Here is a 22919-nt window from a genome sequence, read left to right on the forward strand (position 1 = left end):
AGAACTACTAGCTGACACCGCAAGCCCTGAGAAGGGTTCCTTGCCAGGCGCTGATGTACACAGCTCGCTTCAGCAGCATGCCTTGGCTGATAAACAAGGCTCGCAAGAGTCAAAGTTGTTAAAGTAACATTTTTATATGTAAGCAGGATTTTCAAAGAAGGCTCAACAACAGAACTTCCTAAAAGCATACCCAAAACTGTGTAAAACCAACCATTAATTTCAAATTAACATTTAAAAACGCATTTTCATCTTGAAAGACGTGCCTAGAAAGAATTTCAACAGACTGTACCAATAAATATTACTTTCAGACAAGCACAAATCAAGTTTTTTAAGAAACAGGCCACACAAAAGCCACAGATGCAATACTTAGAGATTACACTAAGTTTAAATGTTTCCCTCTGCACTCTGAAGCAAACGTGCTAACTTACAACCTCATCTTCCACACTGCCATCATTTTTCATTTACGAACCCACATGAAAATTTCCCTTTTTAAGGAAAAAGGTTACACATTTATTTCATGATTGTAGGGATTTTCCCATAGGTATGGGAGCACTCATCAAGACACATGAGACAAGGGAGGGAAGGCGGGTGGGAACAGAGCTGAATCCTGCTGTTCAGCACAATGTTCTGCCTATGCATGATGTGGTTTCATGGTCAGCAAATCCAACCACAATGTTTAATGCCAACACAGGAGAAGCTTTGGTCTGTAAAACTAACACGGTGGTTAAAAAAAGATATGGAATAAAGGTACAGATATACATAATGCCTGTATAACACTCATTATGCAACTGGCCTAAATGTGCATCTTCCTGAGCTTGTAGGTAGCGTAGCTTCACGCACAAGCATGCCACAATAACTAATTTTTCCTCAAACCAGCCTTAGGAACATCTTTGCATTCCTTATTCCAACGTCCTTAAGCTGACAGCATGTATTATTCATCCCCTTCTATTAGAAGTCTTCTAGTCTTCTATTAAGAGCATCTTCAGTCCTCCGTGTTCAGAGGGAGTTTCCTGGGTTTGCAACCACACGCTTCCATTGCTCACACAACAGGCATTACTGGGAAGAAAAACAAACAGCTCCCACACACCCCAACGAAACAGTCAGTTTGACAGCAGGAACAAAATTCAGCTTCATCATCAGATGTTGGGCTGAGCATGCAGGACTGGCATATGCTGTTCCTCTAAAAATTTGCAAGCATAGCAGCAAGATGGAGCAGGAGCGACTGGGTCACTGAAATGGCTTATTCGCAAGTACCAGTCGCTGTTATCTCCATTATCTGCTATCTGCTGATTCCTACAGAGGCAAAAGGTTTATCCGCCTATTTATTGTGTTTTAGCCCATAGCAAAAGCGAGTTTAAGTTAGACAAAATAATCTTTAACTATTTCTCCTTCAGGTCAGTATAAACAGTCAATATAGGCTCAAATTAACACGAAGAAACAACCAAGAGACAATAGCTCAAAAACCATCAAATGTGCCTTTTCTAGGTTCAAGAAAATGCAAGGAGCCCCCCACCTTGCACATGGATAAGTGCCTTTACTTTCTCTTAAGTGCAGTGGCAACCGAAACGATCTCCTAAAGTTAATCAACAGAGAAAGAATTCTGCCCTTTTTAGGGGCTAATTGGCAAAGCAAACCTGGTATGTGCAGGAGCACGTTAGTTTCAACATATGCGTAGCTTATTTTATGACTCATTTCAAATGCTTCCAACGCAGCCCTGTAATTGATTTATTTTTGAGAAGGAGGGCAGAAGGGAGTGTTAGTTATTCATTAAATTTATTACCAGCTTTAGGGGAAAAAACAGCAATGTTACTTGTCCAATGAATTTATTAGTGCTACATAATTTTGAGGCTGTTGTCTTTAAAGCCAACATAGAACGCAACTGAGGAATTAATTTCCTATTTGCCTTAAAAATATTTGGGACAGGGTTTAAAGGTAAAAGTTGCCATAACCACGTTACTCTCTCCACCATGCAAATGTCATCTTAAAACCAAACAAGGAATTCAGACATATGCTACACTATTTAGGCTCTAAATGGCTAATTGCTTGGCATTTCCTTTATACTAGTGTACTTCCACATGAGGAAGCAGCACAGAATTAGAAAATAGAACCCCCCCCCAAAAAACCCTCACCTATTTTCTTTGCATGGAAACACAAATATCCGTTTGCTCAAGAAGCCAGTTTTCTCCACAAAACCAATTGCTGGCAGATAACCCACTCCTGCAGCTTAAGATGTTTCTCCACCTGTATCCCCAGGTATCTACAATCCTGGACAGTGTTACTACTTTTTTCCCCCTTGTTCTTTTCACTTACACTCACAAACAGTGAGCCACTGGAAACTCAGGGAAACACTCCGAAGTAAAACAGTAGTAAAGGACAAGCAAATACGGACAACCAAAGGGTTGAATTTTGGAGGTTTTTTTTTTTGTTTGAGGTTGTGAAGCAGCGGAGATTGACTCTGGCTTCAGAGCAAAATCCAGCTCATCCTCCCATTAGGAGCACACCGAACGCTACCAGAACATGCACAGCTCGAGTGGCCACCCTACAACAGCCTCCAGCTCAGTCTTGAGAGGGAACACACTTCTCTGGCCAGAGCGAGACGGGTAAAAGGCTTGTCCTTCTTTCTCAAAAGACTTCAGGCAGCTGAGCAGGAATAAAAACAGACAAGAGTCTTTTGTTATTTCAGCGTGCAGGATTTAACACTACGGCTCTCTAGAAAGCCCTATGTTCCATGCTCTGATGATGCAGAGAACCAGGCCCTATAACCTCCATGCGGCAAGGTAAACTAACCTCTCCAGTTCCAGCGGCTGGATTTCAGGATGACAAATATCATTATCCAAAGGCTCTTTGGCAGCTTAGTTTTCTTCCCAAACACCCTGGTTGTGAAAAGATTTTTCACTATCAAGAATATATATATATTTTTTTAAAATATGCTTTTTGATCTTACGGTCCCGACAGAAGTAGGAAAATATTTAACAACAGTACTTTCTTCTACTGCAGTGACTAATCTGTGTAATGTGACACGAAAGCTCGATAAACATTTTGAGTAACTTTGAACATCAGAGCACCTGTTTTTAAACAGTTGTCGGTATTTGTCCCTGGGACATCATCTGAATTCATCTCTGCTCATTACACAGACAACGACAGGGGACTATTTCGTGTGCTTCTATTTTTGAGACAAGTTGTGTGCAGTTTTTCTTGAAGTACTAACCACAGTGGGTAGAATACATTAAACTTCAGAAAACAGCCTCCTTAAAAAGTAGTACGCATACATTAAATAATTCTTTGCAGACACCTTACCAACGTTAGTAAAAAGCTGGAAGTGGGAAATAACCTATTACAGTCAACGACAAAGTCCCGGATCTAAACCCATGGCTGGATGTATGAAGCTCCACTGTTGACATGCTCAAGGAACCAGGAGAGCACACATAGGCTACAGCTGGTTGGGAGAACAGCTATATTATTATATATATTATGAAAATTATTAGCCACAAACAACTGCAGTAAGAGGCAATACAAGGAAGTCTAGGTTAATATAACGTAGGGTGAAGGTCAATATGCAAATTATCTGCAACCTAGGTGTGATTTAGAACTGCCTACCAGCTGATGCACCATGAACAGGGAAGCATGGTGGAACCCTGTTATTCCTGAGCTCAGCCAACCATGGCCCTTGGCCATCTCAAGAATTAATGTTGCTGATTTCATATCAAAACCTCAATGTTTTCACTAAAATAATATACCTGTTTTATGAAAAAATATGCTGGTATGTCTGCTTTCAGTGATAGAAAGGCAATGCAAAGATCCCCTTGGAAAATTTATATTCAAAGTAACAGAAGTTAATCTATCACATCCTTATTTTTTTTTTCAGTGGTGTATACACTGAGGGAATTTATTCCTAGTATAAAACAGTTTGGGAAGGTGTTGAATGTTTCACGTCTCTTTATAATAAATGATGACTTCTGTCCTCCCAATTCCACCAAATGTACATATTACAAATTCTTCAATTAAATGCTTCTGGAAACACTGAGTGGAAAGGAAGGACTACGGCTAGATCTTTAGGAGGGGCTTCAAGGGAGTACGTAGAATGAAAATCTTTAGGTTGAACCTGAATGCCAAAATATTCAATCCAGAGAAATCATGCCAGGTCACACACAGCACTAATGAAACAAGACTGTTGCAGAAAAAAAATTAAAGTAGAAAACAGCTATTTTAATAAATCAAGGAAAAAAATGAAACTATTATTCACCTAGAAAGCTTCAGCCACTTCAGCAAATGGAGACTAACTACACTGACACAACCTCAGAAGATTAGTTATCGCTCCAGTGTAATCCCATTAGGTGTTTCCTAATTTTGCTTAAACCAAAGCTGTAACACTTTTCCACCAATTCCTGCAAAGGAAACAGCAATAAGGAGTGACAGATAATCAGCACTGTAATAAAAATATTCATATAATGATAGTCGTTCGTTTTTTAACATTAAATTTGAGGGAAAAGTTTTTAAAATAATTAAATATTCTAAACTATCTGCCGTTCATTTGTCAAAAGCCCCTGCGTTTCACAATTCAATTCCTTCCATCGTGGCAAAGACAGATTTCTGTTGAAGCCTAACCAAAACCAGAAGGGAACCAATGCTCCTCTACGGACTGAAAGGCAAACTTAGATGTACCTGTTCTGAAAATGAAATATTTAAACACCTCAATAAAATCTATCATTTATGAAAAGTTAAAATGGAAATAGAAGGTATTAGAATAGTTTGTACTGTGCACAACGAAAGACTCTCAAGCAGTATTTTGTTAAATGCAACAAGAACAGCTCTTCTAACCAATTCATTAGCTATGTTTTCTTTGCCATCTTGCAACATCCAGAAGATGCACTACACTAACAGGTTCTCTTTGATACTCCAGCACAGAACTGGAGACCGCAGAAGCAGTGCCTTCTTTCATTTAACCAGGATTTTAAAGCCTTTCTCAAACCTTCCCCAGGTTTTTAGAGAACATACAAATTGATTTTATTACGAAGAGCATGCAACCAACGGAGTAGTCACAGCTTTGTGCTTGAGCACAGTACACAAACCCTGAGTGCGTACCCCATTTTAAATACCATACATTGTCTTCAAATGAAAGTGTTAGAAAGCTTGGTCTTTCCATGTGAAATTCAGGAAGGTGGCGGGGGAAAACAAGTCATTCTGTGCAAATGCTGTACTATGTCAATCAGGTATTATGGGGAGTCAATCACACCCCAATAAAACCAACAACTTGAAGCCCTCCAAGCCCTACCAGAAAGCAGGACAATGCAGCTTCCTTCCCTTCAAGAAACAGAGCAGACACACACCTGCCTGCCCAAATATAGCACTCAAAAACGTCATCCGAAGCAATGAAGATTGAAGATTTATTGAGAAATATTAGGTACTAGATGGAAATTTGCTTATCAGGAGGAAATAAATAAATACAGTTAGACATTGGAAAGATCATCAAAAAAAAACTTCAAGGGGATAAAATTATAGGACATCTTACCTAGGCTGAAAGACATTTAACATTTAGCATTAAAACTTTGTAGTTAGTACTCATTTGACTAACAGTAAGGAAAGTAAGTTACGCTTCACAATGACTAAAAGAATGGCAAGTAGTTGATGATTCTGCAAAGAGAAGTCGAAAATTGAACTGAACATAAACCTCGGTGATACTACTTTTCATCAACTGTTTTACAATCATTTGTTACAGAAGGTCTGATACCCAGCTGTGTGTGTGATAGCAAGATCCTCAGGTCAGTACCTTCAAAAATCGTCAAAATTTCCAGGCACATTTGCAGCCACAGTCGGTTCATCATCATCCTAAAACTCAGCAGCGATCTGTTTTGTCCAAGTATAGTGTAAATCCTTGTCTTACTAAGCACAACATTCAAAACAAACTGATAAATTAATATTTGCTAAATAACAGTTGTACTTTGCAGGCACAACATGAAAAAAAAGGGAATCCAACACCTCCAACATTTTACTGATTCCTTTCTGCTGCCAGGTGGAACGCCTGGTGGATTCAGAAGGGCGACAGCTTTGCATAGACCTTAGCACAGATGACTAAATGCTTTCTATGGCATAGCGAACCCCTCCTATTTTAAGGCTTCACTTCTAACTATGTGTTACAGTTCACTACCACATGACTCCAGGCCAAATGCTAGAAATTTGCATTAAGAACGAAACCACACACAAACTCTTGGAAGCTACCAATTAACTGCTGCAGCAGAAACGGCACACACAGTATGACATTTTACCTCAAAAGACAGACTTGTATTTTTACAGCAGAATATTTCTCTTAAACGTCTGAACTTATTAAATGGGGTTAAAAAATTATCAGTCTTTTAAAGTTCATATTACTGCTTAGAGATTTATAAGCAGGAAGATGATGGTTTCCGTATAAGCTGAAAGTCACCTGAGAGGACAGGATGGATTTTTTTTTGTCTTTTTTTTTTTTTATACTTACATTTTACAGTAACCTATTCCTTTACTGGACACCTAAAATACTATTTCCTTTGGCTGCCAAAAATCTAACCAACGGTAACACAACCACCCTAGCAGCACTCCCAGCACAGCACTATGATCTGGGATTTACAAGCATGGCAGAGGAAGAGTCAGCAAATTTCAACCCCTCAATTTAAGGAAGAACAGAACCTAGATCTTGTATAAACCACAGAAAGGACTCGAATACAAAATTAGACTTTCTCCAGTCACACTTCAATAGAAGGAGCCAATCCTCTCAGGGCAAGCAGGGCACCTGCTCGCATCACCTTCTAGTTCAGGCTTCTTGGTAGGCTTGAGTGAAGGAACGCCTTGCTTCTGGATCCACGTTGATCTTAAACACGTACTAAATGCCTGTCAAGATGTGAGCACTACCAACCTGATGTAAATGCACTTCTCCAGAGCTATAAAAGGCTTTCATGAAAAAATATCATCAACTAAATAGTGAAACGGAGAGAAAACACAGCTACTAAACGACGAGCATTAACTAGGCTCGGCTTATTCAAAGCAGTTTCCTCCCTTAAAGCTTATTTACATCAGCCACATGCAGTATAGTGGCCTTTAATTATTTATTCTGCGTACAGCATATCAAAGTTATTTCTTTCAATTAAAACATTACTTATACTCAAGAAACACTTGTATTTATTTATTTCAAGGAGTCCTAGAATCTGGCTTACCCACCACGCAGAGAAAACACATGCTACGAAAGGGTAACTTTCCCCCACGATCTTCACCTGACTTGGGCAGACCAATGTCGGAAGCCATTTGGACTCCACAACTGACCAATCCCCAGATCCTTGAAAAGCCAATTATCTAAATTAGAAACAACTCCTGTCACTATTTTTGAAGCTGGCACGTATCCCCAAGATAGACATTAAATACTCAATTCTCATAAGCCAAGTTCATCTACACAGCCACAGAGACAAGAACAAGAAACGTCCATCGTTCTTGCCTCTTGCTCTACTGCAACGATTTAAGCTTTTTAAAGCTCCCTCTTTCACGACACAAGGTCCTGCTTTAAGAACCACTTATACAACAACAAAAGTCACTCGTGGCTTCCGTGGCCAAAAGCAGAGGCCCAGGGATGTCGGGCAGCTGCAGCAAGGCACCTGGGGCAGCAGCTCTGCTCAGGATTTCCTGGAAGCCCTGGGCTCCATGTTCCTACCAGCCATGCCGCCTTGCCAGTCTTCTCCTTGCTGCTCCATCCCTCTGGATGCCACCTCCTTCGGCATCTCTGCCTGGCAGAATCCCCAGCTCTACTTCCACCTGTCAACACTCTTTTCCTTCCACCTCGCTACCCTCCCCAACTTGATAACAGTCGCTTGGTTGCCAGAAGATGAAGACGTGTGTCACACAAGCTTGCATGAAACCCCAGACGCACCACAGAGTGCCAGCAGTTTCCTGGTAAGCACGAGCCTAGGGCATTGCCAAATTCAGTCAAAGCTTGGCCTCAGCAGTGTTACCTCTAAACGTAGTAAGTGGTGGGAAAGATTTATACCAACGCAAATCTTGGACAAAAGGTTTTTTGTCCTGCAAGCTCAATCTGCAACCAGTGCGGTATCTCCTGCCCAAGATGGAGATTCATAATGGCAAAGTAATGGCTAATATATAACATGGCTGACTAAATCCCTAAATCTAGAAGGAGCCCATATATGAAGGCTCGTGCATCCTTCTGACAAACGAAGCCACCCAGCAAGTCACACCTTGGAACGTCTGCCGACCATCAAAGCTACTCACACCATCTCCAGGCCCTTCCCCTCCACCTCTCAGCAGGTTAACTGGGCACACACCAGACTTCTTCGGACTAAGGAGAGAGACAGAAAAACCTTGTCCCCAACATCCATTTACCTTGTCCTGAGGGCCTGCCAGGCTGCATCAATGTCTGCGTACAGGTTTTTCTCAGAGGGCTTGCCGGTGCTCACCCCGTAGCCAGAGTAGTCGTAAGAGAAGACGTTGCAGTTGATGCGGGAGCCGAGGCCAATGTAGAAGCTGCACATCTGGCCCAGGTCCACGGCGTTACCGTGCGAGAAGAGCAGCGTGTACCGGCCGGTGGGGGCACACCGTACGAACATGCAGCCCAGCCTGTTATCTCGGGCCGTGCGGGAGAAGAACACTTCCACGGCATCCAGTTCCCGCTGCGAGTACTGCCAGTCCGCCCGCTCGCTCAGGTGCAGGCTGCAGGTGCCCGAGCCCGTCGGGGTCCCTGCCCCGGCGGCCGCCCCGGCCTCCTGCTGCTGCTCGGGCTGCAGCACGGTGTAGGTGGGCTCCGGGGGCAGGAAGGCCAGCTTGGCAGCGATGCGGCTGGGGCAAGGCGGGCAGCAGAAGAGCCAGCAGAGCTCGCCCAGAGAGAAACCGTTCATTCTGGGGCCTTGTTCTGGCATCAGAGACGCCGGAGGAGGAAAAAAAAAAAAAATAAATAAGAAAACCCCCACCACGGACCTGTGCCGGGCAGCAGCCCGCGGCCCTGCCCCGGCCCAACCCGCGCACCTTCCTCCCTGCGGCCCTCCCAGAAGGCAAACAGCCGGGGGGGGGGGGGGGGGGGGGAGCTCTTCGGGGCCGGAAAAGGCGCTTAAAAAAAATAAAAAGCGCACGAAACGTGAGCACGACCACCCCCTAAAAAAAAATAAAAATTGGGAAAAAAAAAAATTTAAAAAATAGCGCTAAACCACCCCGACCCCGCGCACCCAACTAACGCGGCGGCGGCGGCGGCGGCCGCAGCCCCCCCCCCCGCACCGCCCCCCTCGGCGGGAAGGTCAACCCCGGGCCGGCCGAGCAGAGCGGCAGCCCCCGGAGGACGAGGACGAGGAGGAGGAGGAAGGAGCCGGCGAGGCGGGGGCTCAGCCGCGCGTCGCCGCGCTCCTCAGGGTCCTCAGGGCCATGCCGGCGGCGGCCATGTCCCGGCGCTGCTCCCCCCCCCCCCCCGCCGCTCCGCACCGCTTCCGGGTTACAGGCGCGGCGCGGGGCCGCCGCCGCAGGTGCCGGCGGGGCCGAGGCGGGGGCCGGGCCCTGCCTACGCGGCGCCGCCCGCCGCGGCTCGCGGCCGCCCCCTAGGCCCTGCGCCGGGGGAGCCCGGCAGGTGCGCGGCGAGGGGAGGGGCCCAGAGGGAGAGGAGGGGAGCGGCAGCCCCTAAGCACGGCCGGGGCGCGGCGGCCCGAGGGGGGAGCGGGAGGACTGGCCCTTTAAGGTAGCCCCCCCCCTCTTCCGCGCCGCGGCATCGGTCACGTGCAGAGGGAGCGCCCCCCCCCCTCTGTCACCCTCGCCGGCCGCCCACCGCGCGCGCATGCGCGGAGGGGCTGAGGGCAGCGGCTGAGGGGCGGGCGGGGCGCGGGTGCCATTTCGCGGCGGCCCTGAGGGGCGGCGGGGCGCGGGGACCCCTCGGGCCTCCCGGTTCCGGTCGCCCTGAGGAACGGGCCGCGTGCCTCCCGCACACCGGGGCATTACGGGCCCCCCGGTGTCTGGGCAGCCTGTGGCCTTGAGTCTCTGTCCTAGAAAATTGGTCGTGGTGTCGCACAGGAATGCGAACGAAGCTGCCTCTCGGCTGGTAGCCTTCAGAGCACTGCCGAGCGTGCCAAATGTCCCAGAGCGGAAAGCTTTAGAGGCCTCCTGTCTTTGTTAGATGTGGCCAAACTTGGTCAAGAGCTTCAAGTGGTGCCACAGAGAGTTGATAAGACACACAGGCAGCTGCATAAGCCTGATTTTGGTGGAAAAACAGGCAAATAACCCACATCCCAAACAACGCATTGAATAAATTACCAAAACATTTATGGCACATGACAAAACCCGTCACTGGTCAGGGAAATGTGTCTCAACATACTGTTCTGGAGAACAACATGGACTGGATGAAAGTCAAATGGATGTATTCACGTTAATGTTCTTTTACTAACAAGGGCTATAAGTAAGTCCTTTAATTAGCCAGCACCATGTACTTGCTGGAAAAAAAAAAAAAAAAAAAAAAAAAAAACACCCCGTAGGGTAGCATTAGCTGCCCAAGTGAAAATATAAGGAAAATGATACCCATACTTAAGGTACTTAGTACATAATTCATGTATTCATGTACATCCAGCCACCGCCCTGACTTAATTCCTGCCATGTCCACTCACATCGTGATGGTGCTCTCTCTTAATGCGTTATGGCCAGCAGGTCTAGGGAGGTGATTGTCCCCCTGTACTCAGCTCTGGTGAGGCCGCACCTCGAGTACTGTGTTCAGTTTTGGGCCCCTCGCTACAAGAAGGACATGGAGGTGCTCGAGAGAGTCCAGAGAAGGGCGACAAGGCTGGTGTGGGGTCTGGAGAACAAGTCTTACGAGGAGCGGCTGAGGGAGCTGGGGTTGTTTAGCCTGGAGAAGAGAAGGCTCAGGGGAGACCTCATTGCTCTCTATAGGTACCTTAAAGGAGGCTGTAGAGAGGTGGGGGTTGGTCTATTCTCCCACGTACCTGGTGACAGGACGAGGGGGAATGGGCTCAAGTTGCGCCAGGGGAGGTTTAGGTTGGATATTAGGAAGAACTTCTTTACTGAAAGGGTTGTTAGGCATTGGAATGGGCTGCCCAGGGAAGTGGTTGAGTCGCCATCCCTGGAGGTCTTTAAAAGACGTTTAGATGTAGTCCTTAGTGATATGGTTTAGTGGAGGTTTTGTTAGTGTTAGGACAGAGGTTGGACTAGGTGATCTTGGAGATCTCTTCCAACCTAGACGATTCTGTGATTCAGTTATTTCCCTGATTTGGGAAATTATTTCCCTGTTATTTCCCTGTTCCTATGAGGAACAAAGTTTCAAAAACTCAACAATAGCATTGAGCTGAGGTCATTTCATTAGTGACAAACCTGAGACTAAATTCTCTTCTGGTACTAACGTTTGTCAAGTCTAAGAAAGTTGTTTCAAAAAATGTATATAAAAGAGTCAATCATGTGCGGTATTCCTTTGTCTTTGGAATGTCAAAAGTAAGACCAATCCCCACCAACATCAATCTTTAGTTTTGCTGACAATGGGATTCTTAAAAAACAACTAACTTCAGTCAGCCATAATTGTGTCTGTGGTGCCTGTTAGGGGAGAAGGTGACAGTTGTGTATCTCCAAACAGCCTGAAAGCGTGGCCTCTGGCACAGACAGCCCGTTTCCTCCAGAGGACAGAGAATATCCATTTTTTTAACCCGTGTCCCGTGCACGTCTTGCTTGGGAGGGTGAGAGGCCTAGAGGTCTGGCTGGGTCCTGAAGCACATCCTACCTGCTGACGTTGTGAGATGGGTTCTTTCAAGGGGCAGAGACGGAGCCAACATGCCCTGTGTACAGAGCAGTGGACATCTGATGAAATGGTGGAAGTGACTCCTCCTCAGCAGAGTGTGACAGAACAATCTGGATAAAGAAAATACAGAATATATAAATGAGGAACCCTGCGAAATTCCCAGGAGAACACAAACGGCCTCAAACTCCACCTACACTGTTATGAGAGGCACTATCGATATTCTCCTGGAAGACTGAGACAGCCCTGAGAAAAACCTGGATATGCCCTGAGAAGTAATTTAGCTGATGAGATCTGAGAAGAGCCTGTTTAGTGCTGCCGCTACGTGTCCCTCTCACTGCACACACGCTGAAACCAAGATAAGAGCTGGAATTTGGGCATGTATGACCTACTGAAAGTAACATTTCTCAGAACGCTCTCAAAGAGAGTATGACTCGCCCAGAGCCAGACAGCAAAGGCTGTTATATCATAAGTAGATTGCTACTCCAAAGAGTAGACAATTAAAAGGACAATGTTTCCCAGGCTCCACCCTGGTCCTTCCTTCATTCATGTTTGTAATAGTAAGATTAAAACGTCCTCTTGGAATCCAAGGGGAAGTGTCAAGAAATTTGCTCCTTGAGTGAACTAGGCTGTGCAGACCTCACTAGTTATTGGAATTTCTTCAGTGTTCTCTTCCTGTGCTCTCAAATCTGTCCATCTGTCATACAACAGAATAGTTCCTGCACTGTGGGTGCCTCCTCAAGAAAGCTAACTTTTGCCAAAGTCTTGGAGGACAAAATGAAGAAAGGAGCAAGAGGGAGTGACGCAAAAGCAAATCATGCTAGATGAGAAGGATGGAGAAGTAAGAAAAAATCAGTTCCTGAATACTGAAGCCAACATGGCAAGCTGAAAACACAGTGCCAATAAGTTTGTAGCTCAAGAAAGTAAATTAATCAGGACTTAAAATTAGCACTCATTTAGTGTGTATTCTTCATCCTGAGCTGTCAAGAGACCTGCAGTGCACGAGTGCTTAAAAGAATGAAAATTAAGAGAATTTTTTATCCATCCATTTGCATGGTGCTTCAGTGGCAGCCACGCCTCAAACCTTCCAAGGTCCCAGGTGGTGCTATGGGGTTGCACCTTGCCGGGCAGAGGCTGAAGGGCCAACTGTGGAAAGTTGGGCACAGGTGGCTTCACGCATCTTTCACACACTCCCCTAGCACTGCCCAGAGCTTGGTTTGTTCTCTTAACATTTTAGACAAGTCTCAGAGCTTCCTAATTACCGTAGCCCACCAGACATTCACACTGGCTGCTTCCATCACCATCGTCCTGGGATGCTTTGGTTCCCCACTGGTTTCTCCCTCCTTCCTTCAGCCACCTCTTCTGCTAAAGCGCTGACACTCTCCCTGGGATGAGAATGTTTCCAGGACACACAGAGGTGCCGCACTGCTTTCTGTGCCATTATGTCCAGGTACTCTGTTATGGCGGGCACAGAAAAGCAACAGACGTGAAGCGTGCCAGCATTTCTCATGGTCCACATCTGAAACTGCTACTTGAAGAATGAGCATTTTGGACCTTTCCTTCACGTGTTCCCCTTGATACTACTGCTTCAGGCCAGCAGTCTCTCTCAGGTCCTCTCTCTTTTCCCTCAACCCCATACTTCCCTCTGCTCTTTCTTCTCCGTTTCATTTTGCAGCCAGCAGGCGTCTGCATAGTTTTCACTTGACCAAATACTGTGAAAAAGCTCAAGAAAAACAATTATTTCTGCCTGTTACCGCAGAACTCATCTTTTTAATGATCTGTAAATAAAGATGTCCCTACTGCTGTGCCTTGTAACTGACATGACACCAAGACTCAGTGTAGTACCCTGCTTCTTCACTAAATGCTAATAGATGGCCTGCAAGGGTAGAATATGCAAGCATTTAATAATAAACAAATTGTCAAGCCCACTAAGAGGTGGGAAGTAACCCATCGAAAAATAAATATCTGTGAGACTTTTACCATCAGCCATTAACTAAGCGGTGATGGACATGGCAAGGCACCTCAGATGAGCAGGGGAAATCTTCAAATAGCTACCGAAAAGGTGAATAAAACAAAGGCAACACATAGTGGTTCATTGTGCCTTGATTATTTCCACCGTGTCCTGCAGCCTCACCATTCCTGTTACAAGGGCAGAGCACTTCACATCCCGCTTCCTTTTCCTGAACACCAGATAGACAAAAGAATAGGCAGAGACAGTGAGACTGAAGCCAAGTAAGACACCTGGCAGCAGCGCACTGAAGATTACGTATCTTAAACATTAACCATGCCTGGCTTCCTGCTGCTGCCTGCCAACTGTGGGACTGGTTCAGCTGCATAAATAGTCCACATCTAATACCTGCATGCCTGCAACCATCATCTTATTGAATGGCCAGCTGCAAACTCCAAACTCAGACTAGGAAGCTCCTCAATGCATTTCTGCTGATCTCCTGGACAAATACTCCATGGAGAGTGCAAGTATTATTTCCTACTGTTTATATAAGTTAGTATCTGTGTATTGTAGATCTTTTCCAGGATCCGTTAAAGCTGTAGCAAGGCTGAAAGGCAATGTCTCCCCAGCTGAAGCATAAGGCAAAAGATCACACTGGAGGCTACCAAACTGAGGGGCAGGGGAAATAAAGAAATGCTGTTAATCAGCATGCTCAGCTGCGTTCTCATCAGCCGAGTCACAGGCGACTTCTTTGCAGCTTCTTGGCGGAGGTGTGAAGGAAGGATTTGAAGGAGAAAAATGAATTTGCTTTGGGGATGGAAGAGGACTCTCACAAGCACAATTGAAGCAGATGGAGTGGGAAGATGTGCATTTGAAAAAGCCAGTGCCTGGCCAACAGATGGTGGCATCAAGAGCTTACTGGAGACATACATCACTTTTGTGCTACAGAGGAGAAGAAAAATTGTTATGAGGACACACTGAGAAAGCCTTGTCAATGACGTCAAAAAGAGGTCAAAGTGACCAGTAAAATTAAAGAGTAATAACAAATGTGAATAACTTTAATTTAGAGCAGCTCTTTAGAAATACAGAGGCAGTTGCAGATTTCTTGGGTAGGAAAATTTACTGTTGCTGCCCCCAGCAGAGCGCTGCCAGGTTAGTGCTAAAGCACCACTGCAGAGGAAGAGGAGAGGAGAGGGAAGGGAAGGGATGGAGCAGGGAAGGAGAGCCAGACCGTGAACTCCAAGGGCTGGGCTTGCTCCTCTTGCCACTGCTGGGAGGAAGGGAGAGTCAGGGCAGTAACTGCAACTCCCGGGATGCGACGGATCCTCCACCCACAGAGATCAGGCTCCCTGTTGGCAGCAGCACGCTGTGTTGCTTTCCAAGATGCTGCCATAAACAAAGCAGGCACTGGGGCCGTGCCTGTTCATCCCCCCTTGGCAGTCCAACACAGCAGCTTCCCCAGCGGGTGGCTTGAGCTGGTCCTGGCGCTTGGTGTAGCCTTGAAGCCTCGGAGGGTGGTGGATGCTTCAGATCACTCAAGCTGCCAGGGTGGCAGACACTGGTCTCTGTACAGCCAAGAGTTTAAGATGTAACACCTAAATTAGGCACCCTTGGTAAGCAAGCTAAATATAGCCTTCAGTAGATGGCCCACGCTTATGTTTTTTCTGTTGGGTGTAGTCTTCCCTACATTGTGCCAGTGGAAAGAACTTTCATTTCTTGCTTTTCTTTCTGCAGCTGAGCAAGATCGTAGCAATTTCCTGCCATGTAGACCCATGTAGCATTAAATTTACAGGTCTTTGTGGGCAAAAGTGCATCAATTACTTTGCCAGAATGAATCAGAAAGGGAAAAATAGTAGAGGAAACCCACAGAGCTTGAAAGATCGATTTCTTCCAGAGGTACGAGTCTAAGATAAATGACACTATTCAGGTTTTAAAACAGCTTTCTCTAAGGTTTGCAAGAGTTTAATCAAGACCCAGCTATTCTCACATTTGCTGTGAATGCAGTATGAGAAGAATGTGGAAAGGAAAACAAAAATGTACAAACAACAAAACTTACAGGAGGGAAAGTGGGGAGGGAGGGGGGCAACTGTGATATACAAGGAGGGTTCAGAGTCTTGATTTGCAGTGACTGCATTTTATGCTTGTCACTGGCAAATTGACATTTTAAAGATATGTTCTTGACTGCTTTTTCATGTCAGTATCTTTGTTCAGGCTATATCTGGGCTGATGAAAGGAATTTCAATTAAGGACGAAATCTTTTCCTTACTGTACTGAAATGCACAGGGTGGGAGCGGAGGGAAAATGGAGCAGTGAAAGCTCCATAGAGAGTTCTTAAAGCATCTTGCTGACACAGGAGGAGTTAGTTTAGGAATGCCTGGGGCAATGCACTCTGTAGCATGGTTTACTGTGCCTTTACAAAGAAGCAGTGTGCATTCGTCTTAGTGCCTACTGCCTGAAGCCATATATCACTCAAACAGGGGGCTAAGGGTTTAATAAATCCCAATCTAGTTTAGTCCCCAAGGGAATGGCAATCTAGACTCATTCACGAGTGTTGGGAAGGATGGCTGCATAACCTGGCAAGAAAAGACTGATTTTTGCCCTGTGACGATAAGCAGTGTCTTGGGAAATGAAAGGGGTTGTAAATTTGCATTGCTACATTGGGAAGAACTGAGATGAAGTAGTAGTGAAAGCCGTAGGGAAAAGAAGCTTGAGGAATAGTAAGACATGGACATAAAGGCAGTGCATGAGAGAGAGAGAAAAAAAAAAAGGAGAGAAAAACAATAGAAAACAAATAGAAAAAATGTAGAAATCAAAACTGCTTTATCTATCTAATCTGCAGTCACTGAATACTTGGGGTGCAAGGCAAATTAGTTTCTGATGAGCACATTCACACAGGTGTATTTCTGTTTGCATTCATGCCCTTGCCCACCATTTTCCACCCTATCCCTTGGTGAGAATTTTTATTCTGCTGATATGTCCGGGATCCCCACTGGGGCCACGGTAACCTGAGAGCAGCCGATTCGTGCCCTGCTTCCGTCCATGCATTCAGCAGGTCTATAACAAACAGGCTGCAAAGACTCTTTGGGATCTCTGTGTGGAAGCTGTAACTAGTGCACTCACTTCATTTGGGTCAGAAACTGGAGTAAGCACTGAAGCCTTGCTACCAAATAAAATATGGACAAAGCCAGAGCTCTGTGCCGCTGTGTCTAGACCAGTAATCAAGCTATCAATTAAAAGCTAATTTGTGTATGTCTACACTAGCGCAGAGTCATTAATGTGACTGAGGTGTAGGCATCCATTTAATTCATTACAGTAGCTCAGCTACTAAGATGATCTGATTTATCAGCAAGAGCCAGAATTACTGTTCGCCTGGTTTACGCTCGTGCAAATATTCAGGGGAGAGGCTGTCATGTGTGCGATCCCAGTCTCTGTATCTGCATAGCACTGCCACATCTGTGCATGGCGAGGGAACAAGAGTAAAGACCTTCCCAATTCTCCAATGGTGTATCACATTGGTTCCAGAGAAAATCAAAACTAGAATCAAAACAGAACACTGTATTTTGTGTTTCCTCATTCTCCAGGAATCACCAGAAAACATATGCTTCATTTCATCATAAACCTCCAGGGGGATTTCAAGGTCAGTGGAGATAAAGCTTAGGCTCCCGTTCACGAGTGCTGGTCATGTAATTGAAATAGAAAAGTACATCTAGGCTTATGTCTGTAATAAAGCAGCAATGCTTTATTGAAGCATGTGAACCTTTCCAACTGTCATTCAAATGAAGACAATCTTCACATACAGACTCTAAGCCATATCATTCAACTGGAATAAACCTATTATAATCAGCTTGAATTTCATTTTTAAAAGTATAGGCACAGAAGGGCCATGCATGTTTTTTATTTCATGTGGGAGGTATATCAATTTTTTCCTCTCAACTTCACTCAAACTCCGTTTTCTCACATCAGACAAACCAAAAATGCCATTAGTCTGATATCATTCCTGGACTCCCTGAAAGGGATGTAAATCTGAAAACCACGTCACATGTTTTCACCTGGAGTATGCATTTGAGGCTAGAAACAACATAGCCCAGCTCTCAGGCATTACCTACATTGAGGCCTTTCCATTGGTGTGGTTTACAAAAGATCAAACCCTGATGTTCATAGTCTAGGGGAGGTTTTTTAGAAAATTCTTCTGTACTTGGTCCTATCTAAAAAGGCAATACAATTTCATCCAAACACAGAAGCGTAAAAAGGAGAACAGAGTGGCCTTTTCGGAAGCGTCCCTGTCCTGCTTGAAGGCAAACCCATACCAGTCCCAAAAAATATAAAAAAATATTATATAACCTGTTCTGGAAACACTTCTCTTGAAGCAGTCTTAGGCAGCCTGCTCCATTGTGGCCCCATTCTTCCCCTTTGCCAATGCTTTCCTTAATTTCTGAACTAAGTGGTTATATTGCTTAAACCCACCACTACCTTTCCCATCTACAGGCAGCGTTAAGAATAGTCTTTTTTCCTCTTCACAGCAGCTATTTACATATTTATCCTTCTCTCTCTCCAGTCATTTCTTCTGACTAACGCAGTTCCTTCAACTTCTCTTTGTAACTTCTGTTTCTGAATTATCCCTGTTCTTTGTCTCCCTGAAGGTGACCCACAGCTGTCCTCAAGTGCACAGCCCCAGGCTGGAAATGGTCCCCCAGCTGTGGCCTAGCTCCTGCTGCGCAGAGTAGTAGGATGATCTCACAGCTTATAGACTGTACTTTCACTGATCTATCCCAGTGTGATGCTGGCTTTTTTTCCCCTTTTTTGTTAAGAGCTACACGATACTGCTGGCTCCCCGTGAGCCCGCAACCCACTCTAACCCCCATGCCTTCTCAGCACTACTGCTGCTCGCTCTGTTGGCTCCTCACCCCATTTCTTTGCTGTTGCTTGTTCCTACCAACACGCAGAGCATCACAGTTGTCCTTATCAGGTTCCGTTTCTCTGCTTCTAATCCAGTCAACACACTCGGCACCTGCAGAGTTGCAAACAAATACAGCGCTGAGTACAGGGGACACGCTCGGGTCAGCCCTGCCTTTTAGGAAGCACTTAATATTCTCATTTTCAGACCCCTTCTTTTCTATGGGTGACACACACCACCAAGGCTTTTGGCCAGCCAGGGTGACCAAGGTGGTCTCTCTGACAGCTCCTTAGGCTGGCCATGAGCGGGCAACGAGTACACTGCTGTGCAGCGAAATGCCAGCCCTAGCCACGAGTCAGCCCTCCATGCCTGGACGCTGAAAAATGACCAGCAGAAGCAAATGCTCACATTTCCCAAAAGAGAATAAACATTTCACTTCTTTTTGACTCACATTGCCAGAGGAAAATAAACAAATATTATTTACCATCCGATGGAAATGTAACTTTTTTCCCCTTTTTTGCTGAACCTGCTGTGCAACATCTGCTGTTATAACTGAGGTACTTTAGGGGAAATGTGCTTACTTGAAAAAAAAATTATTTTGAAAGTGCATAAAGTTTTCGACAGATTTGTCCCCAGTCTTCTAAAATCTCACATGCTTTTGTATCTAATTAGCAAACTCTATGTATATGAACTCTCTGGCAACATAAGAAATGAATGGAGCTAGCTTAGTCATTCTTCAGCTTTGTGTGACAGGTATTTTTGAAGAGATGGGCTGCTGATCACTTTGGCTGCAAGAGAATGGGTATATAGATAAAAAGACACTCGTTATTTACTGGTGAAGTAGCGGTAATGAAATTAAATGACAGTGATGTGGATGCTAAACCCAGAAACAAAATAATCCAAGTTACTGTGATAGCAGATTAATGTTAAGTACGCATTTAGATAAGGCAACATGAATGAAAAAAGAAAGACATGTAAATCAGCTTAATAGTTATTTCATAACTTCTTGCCAAACATATCTTATTAAGGGTTTGTTACTGCTTCCTTTGAGGAGAGCAATGGCATTTTCCTTCAGGGGCTACAACCCTGTGATTCTGCCAAGCTAAGCTCATTGCGATAGCCTGCCAGATCCTAAATAGTTAATGAGGTAACAACAACTACATTTATATGAAAGAAAAACAGTAAACAGCCAGTTCCTTTTGGTTAAAATCTTGAGGTTTTAAAAATTAATGCCAAGGTACAGATAAACCATATGGTAATTTCCTGAAGAAAGATTAGGGGCTTGTGGAAGAGAGAAAACCCAAAGCATATGTTTGACTGCCTTGGCTTTCACGTATTAATCATATATATAATGACAGAGTAATTGGAACAATTCTGTGATGGTCACAATTTGCTGAGAGCTGTACTACAGCTAAGTACACATTCCTTATTCTCCCACAACAAGAACATGGATGTCTCACTAATAAGTAAAAGGGAGTTTGGTGCTCACAGTGACTGTCAGTGGTTAATAAAGGCTGGATTCTACAAATGCTGTAGGACATGATGCTCACAGCTCCTCAGAGTGGTCACAGCAGACAGGTCTTCTCGGTGCTCTGGTTATTGAGAGGAGACTCCCCCTTTCCTACAGGCTGTCTGATTCACTTCAGCGAGGCTTTCAGCAGCCACGTTAAATGTCAGAGCTCCTTTCTAGACCAGGGGGCTTGCTCACGGCATCTTGACGCTGAAGTTAATCTGCTAGTGAAGGCACTGTGGAATAGGTAGACCAGGAACAGTACATAGGTCTATGCATCTGCTAGTCCACTTACCATTGCTTTCAAGTCTAAACATAGCCAACACCAGCTTGCAGTAAAAGTACTGCAGAGTTGGAAAGCAGAGGAGGAAAGTCTGACAAGTTCAGGAAGACCCTGAAAAACTTCCCATGTGAAACACGCTGTTTTCCTCTTCCTGCCTGTTGGTCGCTTGGGGACTGGAGGAAAAAACCCTTTTGGTCTGAGTCATTCACACTTTACCAAGAAAAATACTTGCCGCTTACTCTGGGGAGTAGTGCCACAATAGATTATGATGAAGTGGGGCTCATTTGTTTTACAGAAAACGTCAGTACATGAACTTTGCTGTTCATTTCCAAGCACCCAGCCTGGGAGGTGTCTATTTTCACAAGTTACAATTACTGTCTATATTTCAAAAAGAAACTAGTTAAAGTTCAATGTACTTCTTTAGTTGTACTGAAATGGGATGGATTATTTTTTTTTTCTTACAGAAATTGGACAAATTTTGGCTCTGAACTGATTCAGTATTTATCCTGGCGCTTAACTTGAAACAGTCCAGTAGTTCCATTAAATGAGTAAAACTGTCCACATACACTAGGTTACTTTCCTGTTTTTCTGGACTAGGTCTCTGCAGAGCATTTAGCTTAATAAATACAACTCTAAGCATAATTTTAGGCTGTCTAAAAAGAAAGTGGATTGAAAGGGTAGATCTGTGGCTTTTTTTTTTTTTTTTTTTTTTTTTTGAATAGAAAGCTTTCTGCTTCCCAGTTTTGGCCAAAAAGCTGTTTTTTGAGGGATGGAAAATCCACTCTGTCACAGTTCAAGCTTCCACCGTGATGGCAACATTTGCAGCTTTGTTTGCAGTAATTTTTAACAGAAGGATTATTTCTCCATCTCGGATACATTTGTTTCTTGTAAGTGCTTGCTGCAGCGCATCCGTTTGGCAGTAACCCCCTGGCTGGGGAGCCACAATCTGCTGCTTTTGCTTCACGTCTGAAGCTATTCAAACAAAGCAAGCCCCGAGTTAAATTTATCTGAACTCACTTAGGCGCGCTTCACACAGCTGTTGAGTCACTAGAGCCTCCCATTCCTCACACCGCTTACCGACGTTCCTCCTGCGGAAGCCGGCGACCGTCCGGGGAGGTGGAAAGGCAGCTCCACGTGTCAGCAGGAAGGCTTCTCAGCTAGGAAAGAGGGAAGGACTCCTGCTGCCAAAGCCCCGGCCTACGCCACACGCAGTGACCCGCTTCCCCAGCCTGGGAGACTTGGCCGATCTTCACGGAAATGAGAGAAACCGGGTCAGATACCCACAGCGAAAGATCTGGCTGACGGAACAAACAGGATGGAAAAGGGACGTAAATGATAAAGGAGCTGAGCACGGCTTGAGCTGAAGTCTTCAGGGAATTCATTCAGGTGGCAAGAGGATAAAGGCTCAAGGACAAGGCTCCCCTGGGGCCTTATTTCCCTGTACACGCACCGTTTCGTTTGACCCGGGAGCCCTCTCTGCTCCTGGTGTGGGGTCACAGCACGGTGCAGCCTGGCCATGAGTTCATTGCTGCCTCCACTGGCCTGAAGGGAGGCTCTTGAGTCACAGGAAGAAGGAAGCTCGGGGTTAGATGGTGGCATAGCACCCCCTTCCCCCTCCTGGGTGGGGACAGCCCAACAGGAGAACGTTAAAATGGGCTGTGCTGGTGGATAGAATCATAGAATCAATAAGGTTGGAAAAGCGCTCCAAGGTCATCTGGTCCAACCATCCCCCTACCACCAGTGTCACCCACTAAACCATGTCCCTAAGCACCACGTCCAACCTTTCCTTGAACACCCCCAGGGACGGTGACTACACCACCTCCCTGGGCAACCCGTCCCAATGCCTGACTGCTCTTTCTGAGAAGAAATGTCTCCTCATTTCCAACCTAAACCTCCCCTGGTGTGACTTGAGGCCATTCCCTCTAGTGCTATCGCTAGGTATCTGCAAGAAGAGGCTGACCCCCCAGCTCCCCACACCTTACTTTCAGGTAGTTGTAGAGAGCAATAAGGTCTCCTCTGAGCCTCCTCTTCTCCAGATCAAACAACCCCAGTTCCCTCAGCCACTCCTCACAGGACTTGTGTTCCAGGCCCTTCACCACATGTTCAGCCTTACTTTGGAGTTCAAGCATATGGATAGATAGATAGGTACAAACTTATAAATAAATTGAGGCAACAGCAGAGCCTTGATTGACATTTGCAGGCCCAAAAGTTGTCTCCAGCCTGGATTCCTCCCCCAGCATCTCAGGGAATGTGCCTGCGGAGCCCCGGCCTCCCTGCCATGAGGCCTCCGTGCAGCCTGGCAGCACAGAGCACCGGGCACTGCCACCAACTCGTATTGCTTGAGCACCGTGACAGACACCCCATTTCTGTAATGCAAGGATGATTGAAATATTAATTTTTTCTAGGAGAATGTCAGAAGCAGCACTTGCTCGGCTGCAAGAGAAGCCCCAGGGCATTCCACCTGGAGGTGGATGCGGGGCCTCCTCAGGCCAGGGTCAAAGCGAGCGGCTCCGCTGCTTTCAGCCGTGGTGCCTTTCCCCTGCA

General features: G+C 45.4%; 1 protein-coding gene and 1 long non-coding RNA gene across 4 annotated transcripts in view; both read right to left on the bottom strand.

The window, feature by feature from the left end:
- ABHD17C (abhydrolase domain containing 17C, depalmitoylase) overlaps window positions 1–9440 on the bottom strand; it is a 33005-nt gene extending 23565 nt beyond the window's left edge. Inside the window, exon 1 of the mRNA XM_040570150.1 lies at window positions 8356–9440. Within this exon, the coding sequence (XP_040426084.1) occupies window positions 8356–8888 (533 nt within the window). The 5' untranslated portion in view covers window positions 8889–9440. The remainder of the gene's footprint in view (window positions 1–8355) is intronic.
- Window positions 9441–11214: 1774 nt separating this feature from the next.
- On the bottom strand, window positions 11215–22131 carry LOC121076235. 3 transcript variants are annotated; one of them, XR_005823409.1, is made up of 4 exons: window positions 21826–22131; window positions 21453–21673; window positions 18593–18696; window positions 11215–11853 (listed from the first exon to the last, which is right to left on the bottom strand). It is a non-coding gene; the product is annotated as an uncharacterized LOC121076235 (long non-coding RNA). The 3 variants fall into 3 exon arrangements; XR_005823408.1 differs by having other exon boundaries at window positions 21393–22131; XR_005823407.1 differs by having other exon boundaries at window positions 21453–22130.
- Between the last annotated feature and the right edge of the window lie 788 nt (window positions 22132–22919).

This window comes from Cygnus olor, chromosome 11 (genome assembly GCF_009769625.2).
Source record: "Cygnus olor isolate bCygOlo1 chromosome 11, bCygOlo1.pri.v2, whole genome shotgun sequence".
NCBI lineage: Eukaryota > Metazoa > Chordata > Aves > Anseriformes > Anatidae > Cygnus > Cygnus olor.